This window comes from Hyperolius riggenbachi, chromosome 10, assembly GCF_040937935.1.
Source record: "Hyperolius riggenbachi isolate aHypRig1 chromosome 10, aHypRig1.pri, whole genome shotgun sequence".
Taxonomy (NCBI): domain Eukaryota; kingdom Metazoa; phylum Chordata; class Amphibia; order Anura; family Hyperoliidae; genus Hyperolius; species Hyperolius riggenbachi.
Window position 1 is genome coordinate 247473766 of NC_090655.1, and position 12810 is coordinate 247486575.

Genomic DNA, 12810 nt, shown 5'->3' on the forward strand with positions numbered 1-12810 from the left:
TTCAAAAACAAACCCAAAAAATGAAGAAATGCAAAATGCAGAAAATGTATGGTTTTCTGGGCTGCCTAGTGTGCCTCTAGCCTCAGTGTTCCCTGCAAAGTGAATCCAAGTAAAACCAACTTGCACATTTCATTTTTTTTTAGGATTTTCATAAATTTGTAATGAAGAAATGTTTTTATCCATAAAGGTTATCATGTTGTGGCATGTCTTTTTAGAGCAGAGACTAAATTCTGAGTTTAGTTGAACTTCAAGTGAGACTCCGGCCTAGCACTTGCATAGTTATGGGTGGAGTTCCTCCTTTACTATGTATATCAAGCCTGTGTATTTTGTTTTCATCCCTGTTGTTCCCTCCTCATGTTACAGTGAGCCGTATCCTTTTCCTTTTGTATTATTTTAATTTGCTCTGTTGTACAAAGAAATAAAACATCAGATCTGTGTTCGCCTCTCATGCCTGAATGCTGTCATTGCTCCACAATGTCCTTTGGGGAATCTTCCCACCAATCCCTGCAAAGAGGAGGTCTAAGTGGTCCTGATTCCAGATGACCAATAAAATGCTGTTTTTCCAGGTTGATGCAAACCGTGTTGCAATTTATATGCGGTTGCTACTGATTTGGTTTAGCCTTATGCCAACCAGCATACAAACGAGAGCGAAATTGATATCAGCTTTGAATATTCCCTTCCCAATCATAATTACTAGTCCTGAATAGGGATGGTCAGTGAGATGCAAATGATTCAGGATTGTGCACATTTTGTGTGCAGATGTATCCATCTTGAGAATTTACCAGTCAAATCCCTCCACGGCGATGGTTATTTTCTTTAAAGAAAACCTGAACTGAAAATGAAAAGGCAAAATAAACATACACAAGTCATCCTTACCTCCCATGTAGTCTACTCCTCAATCTATTTTTCCTCTCCTGCGTCCTGTTTGTCCACTGTGATCAATGGAATTCTCCATCCTCCATTTTGAAAATGGCTATTACCCCATAACAGCTTCCTGGTCAGCACACTGTTAAACTGTAACATCGCCCACTTGAGCCATAGGGAAACATGGACACATCAGTTCTCCTCTCAGCTGTAACTGACAGCAACTGATAACTGACAGCAACTGATATATTTCAGTTCTGACAAAATGTTGTCAGAACTGGAAGGGATCACTGTAAGAAGAAAATGGAGCGCTTCTGAGAGGAACTGATGGCAAGGTAACCATGTAATGTTCATTTGAAGTTACTTCATGTGTTTATTTTAAATAATTTTACTCAGTACAGGTTCTCTTTAAGGGAGAAGGTTATGTTATGAGATGCAAATTGTCCTGAGTTCATACAGGATTATGCAATTGCTGAATGCTAATTTAGTCAGCTTGAAAACAGACCTATAGAATCCTTGCAAGGTGGCAATGATTGGTCTGGTTTCAAGCTGCACACATTTGCATACAATATTGCATAATCTTACATGAACTTTTAATGATTTGCATCTCATTGACCATCCCTAGTCTAAAGCTACGTACACACATACGACAACAATCGTTCGTTGTGAACGCCGAACGATCTTTTAATTGACGAAAGAACGACCTAGCTTTTAAAGGTGTGTAACGATCTGATCGTTTGTTAGCGAACGATCCGGAACAACGTCACATAATGATCCTGGAAGTGACATCATAGCAAGTTCCGCCTACGTGTAACGAATGGTTCAAAACGTACGTTACACTGTAAAACGTTACGCATATGACATAACTAAATTTCTATTTCATACTGTCGGTATGTAATAGAGCATCTAGATAATGTAGTGTTGACAAAAATACACTTTGTCCTGTTAAAATAAAAATGATGGTATAATCATGTAGTATACAACGCGTCACTGGGCACAATCCATAGAACAAACGTTACATCGCGAGGGGAAAATTTAATGTGCCGTGACTATAAAACGAAGTGTGCATGTCTTGCCTACTACGAATGGCAGTTTCTTAACGATGTACTACTTTTGCTAACGATCGTCGTTTAAAAAAATCCACCAGGACAGATCTTTCGTTTTTAACGATCTAGCTCGTCCATTGTTTGACTTAAAGGGAAGGTTCAAGCAAAAAAAAAAAATGAGTTTCACTTACCTAGGGCTTCTACCAGCCCCATGTAGCCATCCTGTGCTCTCGTAGTCACTCACTGCTGCTCTAGTCCCCCGCTGGGAGCTTTCTGACCTCGGAGGTCAGGGCCACATTGCATACATTTTTACGCATTCCAGCTAGTGCAGGAACAAAAATTTACGCGTTGCACCACTAACGCGTAAAAATGTATGTGTTAATGTTCCTGCACTAGCGGGAGTGTGTAAAAATGTATGCAATTTGGCCCTGACCTCCGAGGTCAGAAAGCTGCCAGCGGGGGACTGGAGCAGCAGTGAGTGACTACGAGGACACAGGATGGCTGCATGGGGCTGGTAGAAGCCCTAGGTAAGTGAAACTCATTTTTTTTTTTTTTTTTGCTTGGACCTTCCCTTTAATGATCGTTGGCTGTTTTTTTTTTTTTAAACGATCGTCGTTTGAAATGAAAGGGGAACGATGGTTTCAAACGACTATAGTCGCATGTGTGTACGCACCTTAACATAACCAAGGGTAGCTGTGCTCATCCTGCAGTTACTGATGGGGAAAAACAGGGGCTAAGGGGAGTGGTCTATCATACGCAAACAATTATTAACCCTCTATCTCAAAACCCTTTCACAGCAAGCTGGAACTCAAGTAGCAATACAAACAACTGGGTTGTAAAATTAGAGGATCTTAGCTTCCAAAACAGACTGCAGTGATTCTGTAGTGCATCAATTCACTAACATTGAAGTTCCTTCCATAGAATTGGATGTGTAGGGTGATCAAAGAACACCCTGGAGTGAAAAAAGACAGAGACAACGGGAGCCCCAATGGTGTGGTAAGTAACCACGAGAAGGATGATGTAATGATGGTGGTACTCACAAAAGAGGGTTGCTAAAAGACAACCGACCAATGAAGGCAGGTGCAGATGAACAAACCTGACTCCACTCGGGTATCCAGATGAACTGGTCTTGGTCGCTCTCTAGGTAAAAGATTCCAAATGGTTGTAGGAGTGGTAAACACCTAACCAAATAGAACAACCCTCCCAAGGTTGGGTAACACAAGGGGGGGGGAGAGGCACTCAATGTCCAAAGGAGGGTGGGTAACACAAGGGGGAAGAGATGCCCAATAACATTGGGTGCCTCTTTCCCCTTGTCTTCCATAGAATTGGTCCCTACACTACCTACACCAGTTAGCAAGTAAGCACTGAAATTCTAGCTGAGGCACTTGTTTGTTATTTTATACAAAGGAAACGCCTACATGGACAGAAATCCGTCATTCAAACCATGAATTAAATGGGCTGCGCTGGCATAGAAGACGAGAGGTACGGCCTGCAGCCAGGTGGGCAGAGTTTAGGCTGGCAGCTGTTTAGCCACGCCCCCACCACGTGTCCCAGCTTTATCTGCGCTATGTGCGAGTACCTCGGAAGCTGCTGCTTGGACAGGTAGTCCTCAGTGAGAAGCCTGAGGAATAAGTGGACTGCGCACCCTGCGCCTGCTGAAAGTCCGGGGTGGCGTTTAATTCTATTCCCTCTGTGGGCACTGGCTATTGCCTCGTTTTTTCTCATTTGAGCCTCAGCAAGTGTGCATGGATCACAGGCCTCCTCATCCTTCCAAGATGGCGGCAGGCACCAACACGGAGATGCTCCAGGCCATATCCTGCCAATCCGAAACCGAGCACTCTGAGCACAGGACCGCCACGCCAAAAACTCCTCTCACCATTTGGAGCAATCCTCCATCAGAGTGGCATCCGCTGCTTGTGTGGCCTCCTCCTCTGGTAGCCATTCTCCTGGTTTTGAACCTCGTGGGGATCAACAATCTGGTTGACTTCAAACGCCAGGTATGTGTAATGATCTGCTCTGCTGCCTGCACAGGCAGGCAGCTTTTTGCCCATTTTTTAGGTCTGTATGCTGCAGGTCCCTGGAAAGGAGACCTGTCTTCATTCTGCAAGTTTCAGAGCTGCTGTTCTGCTGAGGGATTTGCATCCACTTGTCATGCAAATTGCCTATCTGCTTCCTTTGAAGTTTTGCAGTATAAATACAATTTCCTCCCAGAATTCCCTGCTGGTCATAAAGGTTTGATCCTGCTAGACTTACCTTGAGTCTCAGCCCTCTGCAAATTGTTTGCTAATATTATCTTAGAGTAGTTATCCTTGGGAGTGCACTAGCATTCCTTACAGCATAGTCAGGTCGTTCGGTTTATTATCTGTATTTCCTTGTTCTGTCTTATCTGCTGCGATTGTTCTGTTGCCAGCGGCGGTCGACAGGAAATCGCTCTGTCTGTTTGGATTGCATTCGCCATAGCGTTAGAGGCGGTGGATCTCTCTGTATCCTGTCTTAGGAGTATAGCCAGAGCTGCGGTTGCTACTGGTTACTCCTTCTTCTGTCTGTTTTGTCTGGAACGAACGCTTGCTGTCGTCTCGGTGAGGTAACCGTTTAGCAATCGTTCGCGTTCTCTTTTTGTTTTCGTGTTACATTGGTTAGTCAGGGTTGGTACGCTTTGTCGCTATTGCGCTTATTGTGTGGTGACTGTGTAATGCACGCGCTTTGTCCCTATTGCGCTTAACGTGTGGGGACCGTGTGTAGTTAGTCCTGTCTGCTCCTTTGTGTTGCTTTGCAGTTTATCGGTTCTGTCTTTGTTCTTCCTTTGCTCTGTCTTACTCGGTCTTGTGTCGCTATTAGCAATCGCCATTCTTGCGATTGCGTTCCCACTTGGTCTTCGCTGTTGTGTGTTCATCCTGTCTCTGTGCTCACACTCTCTCTCTCTAAGGGCTATCTTGCCCTGTATTGCTTCACCTCGTACAATTCCCATCTGGCATCTGTGGCAGTGCAGAGGATTTATTCCTCTGCACTCCACAGCTCCATCTGCCGGTGGGAATTTCTCTCTACAGGTGCATTGCACCTAAGCTGGGTTCTGTTGTTTTAACGCTTGTGGAAGATTTACGCAGTGTCAGCGCACATCTTGTGCGCTGACCACGGAGTTAATTCCCTATTTGTTACAGTATGACCCCAAAACCGAAGCATCCCCCAACATCACTCGGGCACCGGGAGGAGACTGGACCCTGCCAAAGACTGGGCTTTATGGAAGATTGGGCAGCAAAAAAAGTTATTACTCAGTGTTAAAAATAAGAAGGCACATTTTGGGTTTGCCAAAAGGCATGTAGGTGACTCCCCAAATGTATAAAGGAAGGTGCTCTGGCCAGATGAGACTAAAATGGCATTTTTGGTCACCAAGAAAAATGCTTTGTCTGATGCAAACCCAACATATGCCATTGCCTCAGGAGCACCATCACTACAGTGAAACATGGGGCTTGATTCACAAAACGGTGCTAACTGTTAGCACGGGCATGCTAAACAGTTCGCACACGCGAAGTGCCGCTCGCGGACATTTTCACGCGGTAACCCAGTGACACATGATAGGCATGGACCAATCCAAGTGCGGGGATCACTTCCTTTAAAGTTACTGGGTCCAAAGGGGTACAGGAAAGGATGAGTGGAGCGCCCTCTATTGGCTAATAATGGGTGTAAGCTACTAGCGCTCGCTGTGCTGTGTATAGTGCGTGCTCCTCTGACGAAAGTTAAAAATGCACACTATGCTGCCAATAGTGCGTAGCGTGCATTGAGGTGCACAGGGCTAAATAGCGTGAGTAACAGGAGGTTACTTGTGCTATTTTTCTTAGTGAATCGACCCCTTTGGGCTGGGTTATTCACTTTAATTGGATCAGTAGAATAAATCACTAACCTCTGTTCCATTTGACTCAGCACATTACAGTCTGAATAAGTACTGGGTATGTTTAACTTGATAAAATGCCCGGTACCAGATAGGGGTAGTTTTGTGTTGGGTTCTGGTTGATGTAGTATTTGGGGGAGAGGAGTGCACTCCCCGTCCTATTAGACCCAATTACTAAAAAAGAGGGCATACATCAGATGACTCGGCGGCCGATCAACCATCCGATTCGATTAATATAATCAAATAGGCTGAAAATCGGTGCTGTCAAGTGCATGCCCAATCGACGATGCGACCAATATTTGGGCCAAAATTGGTTGTGTGTATCGGTCAGACATACAGCTAGATGTAGGGCAGACGATGAACGAGATGAAACCCCCGGCGCTGCTTCCCCAGTGTATAAATGTATGTGTGCTTTATACATTATCTATCCTGTGTTGCTGTGCCGGTCCGTCATATGAATTCACTGCTTTTCCAGCCCCATACATGCTGCTGGCGCATTGCACGCCGGCGCGAGTGTGACGTCACACGCACTATGCTGGTGGAGTGTATCTGAGCTAATGGAAGAGCAGCGGATTCGGAACATGGACAGGCACCGCCACACAGAATAGGTAATGTATGAATGCACACGTACATTTATACACTAAGGAACAGCGGCGAGGCAGCGGACTCGGACGATTCCCAAGTGATTTCAAACTGAAATAAATGTTGAATCGGCTGTGGTGTGTGGGCAGCCGACAGATCTCTCTCGGATCAGATTCAATCAGAGAGAGATTTGTTTTTTGGGCGAATCATCCCATGATCAGCAGATGTATGGACACCTTAATATGTGCATTCTACTGATTCTGTGTCTGCACACTAGGTCAGTACAGTATGTTATAATTCCTGCCCCATAATCTGATAGTTGTGTTAAGGGACAGTATTGTTGCTAGCCCATTTTAATATTTGAACTTAATAAAAGTGATTAGGTATTATTATACCAAAAGAGACAGGCCAATAGGGACTGAATCTTCAGCCCCAGTGTTTTCTTTTCACCCCTCCCTTCCAGCCTTAACATACGGCACTGGCGAACCTCCCGAACGGGAGAAGAAAGGAAGTAACCAGCTGCTGCTCCTTGCCACTACTCCAGCCTGCATGGAAAAAGCCCCAGCACCAGACTAACCTAACAAAGGTTAAAGGACAACTGAAGTGAGCAATGATATGGAGGCTGCAATATTTATTCCCTTTTAAGCAATGCCAGTTGCCTGGCTATCCTGCAGATCCTCTGCCTCTGCGCAGGTCTGAGTCGAGCAGTGGTGACTATCCAGCACAAAGGTTGTTATAACTGGTGAAGATTTACTAGAGACATCACCCATTGTGGATAGCTGAGACTTTGTTGAGACAGCATATAAGCAATAAGAAAACAGCTGAGGTTGCTGAGGAACTACTGATATCAGCGGGGCGGCAGGATACAGGGTTAGATGGCCATCTAGGAGAGTGTGAAAGGAGGCCTCATGGTGTGCGTCGGTGGTGGGCTCACAGATGTCAGACTGTGATCGGTGGACCAATGTGATTTGCATAGGCTATGCTGGGCGATCATTGTTGGGCAGTAACCGTCACGGTGACAGTGGGGAGAAATATGAGTTACCACATATGTCTATGTACTGACCAGAGTTGTTTTTAGTGGTTTTAGAAGGGAGGGTTCAGCATTACACGTGCTGGAATTTTTTGTATGCAGCTAATTAAAGATTTTTGGTACAAGCACATGAAGAGTTAAAGGTTGTTTTTGTGGTTACCTCTAATACTTTTAGCCTGAACAAGCATGCAGCAGATCAGGTGTTTCTGACATTATTGTCAGATCTGACAAGATTAGCTGCATGCTTTGTTTCTGGGGTTATTCAAACACTACTGCAGCCAAATAGATCAGCAGGGCTGCCAGGCAACTGGTATGGTTTAAAAGGGAAAAAAAATATGGCAGCCTCCATATTCTTCCCACTTCAGTTGTCTCTTAATTCTGCCTCTCTCATCGCATATGCTCATTGCTATCTGCACTGCCGCCTAACATATTGTTTTTCTGCTGTGATGATGAGCTCAGATATTTTGGATGCTCTCAGGCTGTTCTCTTAGTCCATGCTTGGTGTTCATGCCCAGTGATCTGCTAAACATATTAATAACCAGGCTGTTTTAATTTGTTTTTAATTTTTTTTACTGCTTGAAAGAGTTAATTTTCAGGCATGGAAGTGACAGCTTCTGTCTTGTCAGGAATATAGTAAACCTCACTGATAATCAAATTATAACCATAAAAGTTGGGCAGGGGAGAGAGAAAAAAAAGGCAATAGTTCATGTATTTTAGGCTCTGTGACATTTAAGAAACGTCATTAATAGGAATGATTGGAAAGGGCAAATTCCGTTCCGCCGGAATTTGCGGATTTTGCCAGCGCTCAATTCCGTCGCTATGAAAATTCCGCCAGATTTTTGCAAAATTCCGGCGGAAAATTTTTAATAATCGCAAATGGAACCTTGTTTATGCTAAATAGTAGCCCATAGAACCTATTGACTGTTCCCTTAGTCCTTTTTCTCCCTCCTTCCTTCCTCCCTCTTCCCAGAGGGAGGAGTGTCTTGTCTTCCAGGGAATTGTAGGATTTCAAAAGCCAGCTTACATACATTGGCCAGGAATGGAACCCAGGTCTAGTTCTTGGTAGGTAGCTCTCCTCACCACTATACCACCACCAACACTACATGCTGAAGCCAGCCTAGCATGTACCATTGTGATATATCCAAGAGAAAAATGAGCTTGCTTAGGGATTTGTAGGATGTCAAAAGCCAACTCACATACATTAGCCAGGAATGGAACCCAGGCCTACCGCTCTGTAGGCTGCTATCCTAACCATTATACCACCAACACAACACACTACAATGCTACATGCCAGCCTAGCATGTACCATTATGATCACTTTTTGTGTTCGGAGTGTGGGAAAGGTTTTAATGAAAGAGGAAGTTTCCTGGCACACCGCAGAAGTCATACCGATGACAATCCTAATTCATGTCTAGAGTGTGGGAAAGCTTTCCATAGTAAAGCACACCTCCTCGGACACCAAAGAACCCACACTGGCGATCGACCCTTTTCATGTTTTCAATGTGTGAAAAGTTTTTCACTGTAAGGTAATCTAACAGCACACATGAAGACTCGCATCCACTGAACGGTAACTAACTGTTCTGAGATTGGAAAACATATATGGTGATATTTAGGGGGTTTCATGGAGTCTGCCTAAATTAAAGTTAATAAAGGATCCCTTTAGAGACCCGAGAGGTGCAGTCCTGCATCCATCTGCTCTGTTGCTGATTACTTCTGGGGTCACCTGATAATGACCAAAGACTAGAACTCACTATCCACAAGGAAGGACCTGAATTTGTCCTGGAGATAAGGTGGTCAGAGTTATCATTAGGCAGCCTAGGCAGTTGCCTATGGCCTGATGGGTGTGTAGCTACCTAACTGACACCTTGGGAAGTGGGAGTAAACCAGAGTGCCTGGAGAAACCCCACAAAAACACATGAAGAGCATTCAAACTCCATGTAGATAGGTTAAAAATTCCTTTTTTCAGTTGTACTTTTCTCTTATCATGAGCTGTGTGTTCTTTTTTCTGTATTAATTTGCTTTATTGTTCTGATGTATGAAAAAAGCTGATGTAATAGCAATAAAAGATCAGCTTTTTGTGCCTGAATTCTGTCATTGCTTCACTGTGTCCTCTGGGGAGTAATTTCGCCAATCCGTTTAAGGAGGAGTCTAATTAAATTGCTCCACCTCCTATAACAAGCTCCGCCTTTTTCTCCTATTATTTCCTGCTGTGGTAACATCTGTCAGACACAGAGACAGGAGTCACACATGAAGCAGCCTCATGATGGCTCCATTCACAAAGCATTATCACATTCAGTAAAGCAGAAAACAGCTGATTTTACTGAACACTTTGTGACATGGCAATTCACTAAGCCTGTTACAGCATTGCAAGCTAAAATTACATCAGGAAAATGACATCAGGGCCAGCATTCAACAAGCAGAAAAACAGCTGAAAAAAGACATGTCCAGAGCCCAAAGCAATAGAATAATCAAAAACAATCAGTTCTTAATCAGTCCATTCACTAATGGTGTAACACCCGGTGTCTTATAACCTTCAGTGACTAATCACCAAAAGCAGCTAAAATCAGGGCTTTGGAGTCAGAGTCGAGGAGTCGGAGCAATTTTTTCATGGTTTCATAAACTGAGGAGTCAGAGTGAGAGAGGAGTGATGTTTGTACCAACTCCACAGCCCTGGTAAGTATTGTACTAAGGAGTCGAGGAGTTGAAGTTGGAGCAATTTTGGGTACCTGGAGTCGGAGTCTGTGTTTTCATAAACTGAGTAGTTGGAGTGGGATGATTTTTGCACTGACTCCACAGCCCTGGGCTTACCAGCCCAAAAAAGCAGCCCATATATCAAGGCTTACGAGCCCATATTTGCCAGAATCACGAGGCTAAATATAGTTATGCAACAGACTTTCCAAATTCCTTTCTCACGTGTATAATCTACGGCCAGATCTTCCAATGGATAAAAGAAGTCTCCAGATCGGTAATACTCAGGTCAATGATGGCAATATGGGGGGAGAGAACGTAAGCAAGAAATGGTCAAAGTGTAGACGTATGTATAATATAAAAGACACATACACATATGGTGCCCTAAGAACTAGAGAATCACAGGAATAACATTCTCTGTACCAAACCCAACATCATGGTTCCGCCCCTCTCCTTCCCTAAGCTGAAAATATCGATTAGTGCCTCAATAATGTCTCAATGTCAATTACAAAAAAAAAAATAGAGCATGAAGTAAAACAAGTAAGATGTATGATATTTATATCTAGCATGAAACACATTTAAAGGTTACCAGATGTGAAATAACCTAGAGAAATGCTCTCCTCTCTGCCCCTGCAGTCTACCTAAATGCCACTCTGGCAGCCTCTTCTGGTCATCGGAGTCGGGCACTACTGCGCAGACGCCGGCCAGGCTGCGCATGTCCTACAGGGTGTCCGTGGCCAGGAGCGCTCTGCCCATGCGTGTGATGTCACTTTGTCATGCACGTGATGTCATACACATGCACAGTACCCTCCTGGCTACGGGTGCATTGTAGGATGTGCGCAGCCTGGCCAGCGTCTGCACAGTAGTGCTCGTATCCGACGACATGGAAGAGGCTGCTGGAGGGACATTTAGGTAGAATGCGCAGGCAGAAAGAAGAACGGGGGGAGCGGTAGGCATCAGGTCAGGTCACAGTATATGCCTGCTCCCCCTGTTTCTCTAGGTCATTTCACATCTGCTAACTTCAATATTAAATTTGCGCAGCTTGGACTTGCACTGTACTTGTCAGTATAATAAAAAAAAAATGGCTTCTGTATCACATCTTTCATTCATTTCCCCTGCTCTGCAATAACCCATCAAATACCAAATGAAATAACACTTGAATCCTTAAAGTACTGGTTGAAATACCACATGAGGTAAACAATCTCAGTGTGTTTTTGTCATGCAGTTTTTTCAGTAAGTTACCAAACTATTACCACATGTGTAAAAATCTTAGGGAATTTGGGAAAAATAACACTGCACGGGGTAAAATACAGAACATTACATTTTTACAGATCATGTCTTAGTGAATTGAAGCCAAAATTATATATGTTATAAACATTTTGTGGCGGGTACTAGGGATGATCAATGAGATGCAAATTTTTCCGAAATTATCCAAATTTGTATGCAAATGTATGCAGCTTGAAAATGGACCAATCAATTTAAACCCAGATTTAAATTGATTGGTTTGTTTTCAAGCTGCATATATTTGCATAAAAACATTTGCATATATTTGCATCAACTCGAAGGAATTTGCCATCCCTAGAGGGTAAAGCTCACTGACCATTAATACTTCTTTCACTACACAGCCCATTGGGGGCAGCACCTTGCAGGATACATCCTGTTATGACATCACAGGGACATAAGAATTAACCCTTTCCTAACTGTACACAGAGAGAGTTGCTGGAATGTAAAAAAAAATCATTAGTGGCATCTGAGAAAACAGAAAAAATAAATGTCAGGGCCTTGTTGATTTCACCACTGGTGTAAGGAGTTAATAAAAAAATTTGAAGTGAATAAATATCTGATCTGCATGCTTGCAGAGGATCAAGAGGGCAGCCAGTCAATGTGCATTGTTTAAAAGGAAATAAATATGGCAGTCTCCATATGTTTCTCTAGTCAGGTGTCCTTTAAGCAGTGGTGCTTAGCAGAGCTCGAATATTCGAGTAGCTCGAATATTCGAGCTCTTTTTCAGCTATTCGAGCTCGGTATTCGAGCTCCGAATAGCTGCAGCTATTCGAATGGGCTATTCGAGTAAACGCGAATAGCCCATTCACTATTCGAGCTATTCGAGCAAACGGCGCTATTCGAGCTCGAATACCGAGCTCGAATAGCGTCATAGCCCAGATTGATGTCCTTAGAGCCAATCAGAGGGCTCCCAGGCCCTCTGACGGCAGCCAATCACAGAGGGGGACCCTGGCCAGCCCCTACCCTATAAATAGCGGCCGCCATGTTCCGTTTCTCCGTCCTTGCCTGAGACTCGCATAGAGAGAGAGTTGCTCCTTTGTGCTTTGGCTTAGCAAGAGCTCTATTGTGGTCATTTACCTAGCGTTTTTGCTCACATACACCTCCTATACACACCTATATTGTTGTTAGTTAGATAGACATTGTATTTTAGTTAGTAGCTTTTGTGTTACATAGAGAGAGACTCAGACAGCTGCTGCAGGCTTACAGCTTTAGGCCTCAGGGCCTTGCCTGTGTGGGCAGCTGTCCTCCTGTCCTCTGTTAGTTTATTTCTCATTAGTATTTAGACAGTATTAGATAGTATTAGACAGTATTTCTGCTGTCCTCTACTACTTAGTGATTGTATTTTGTATTGTAGTTATATACTGTAACTGTACTAGGACACTCACTGACTGTCACTGTTCATAGGCTAGCTCCTGCGTGTGCTTGCACTC

At 43.8% G+C, this 12810-nt stretch overlaps 1 protein-coding gene across 1 annotated transcript in view; it reads left to right on the forward strand.

Moving 5' to 3' along the window:
* The window catches only part of LOC137537047 (uncharacterized), a 134527-nt gene that overhangs the window by 58897 nt on the left and 62820 nt on the right, over positions 1 to 12810 (forward strand). Inside the window, exons 11-12 of the mRNA XM_068259196.1 lie at positions 3667 to 3907; positions 8742 to 8844. Coding sequence (XP_068115297.1) covers positions 3667 to 3907; positions 8742 to 8844 — 344 coding nt within the window. The remainder of the gene's footprint in view (positions 1 to 3666; positions 3908 to 8741; positions 8845 to 12810) is intronic.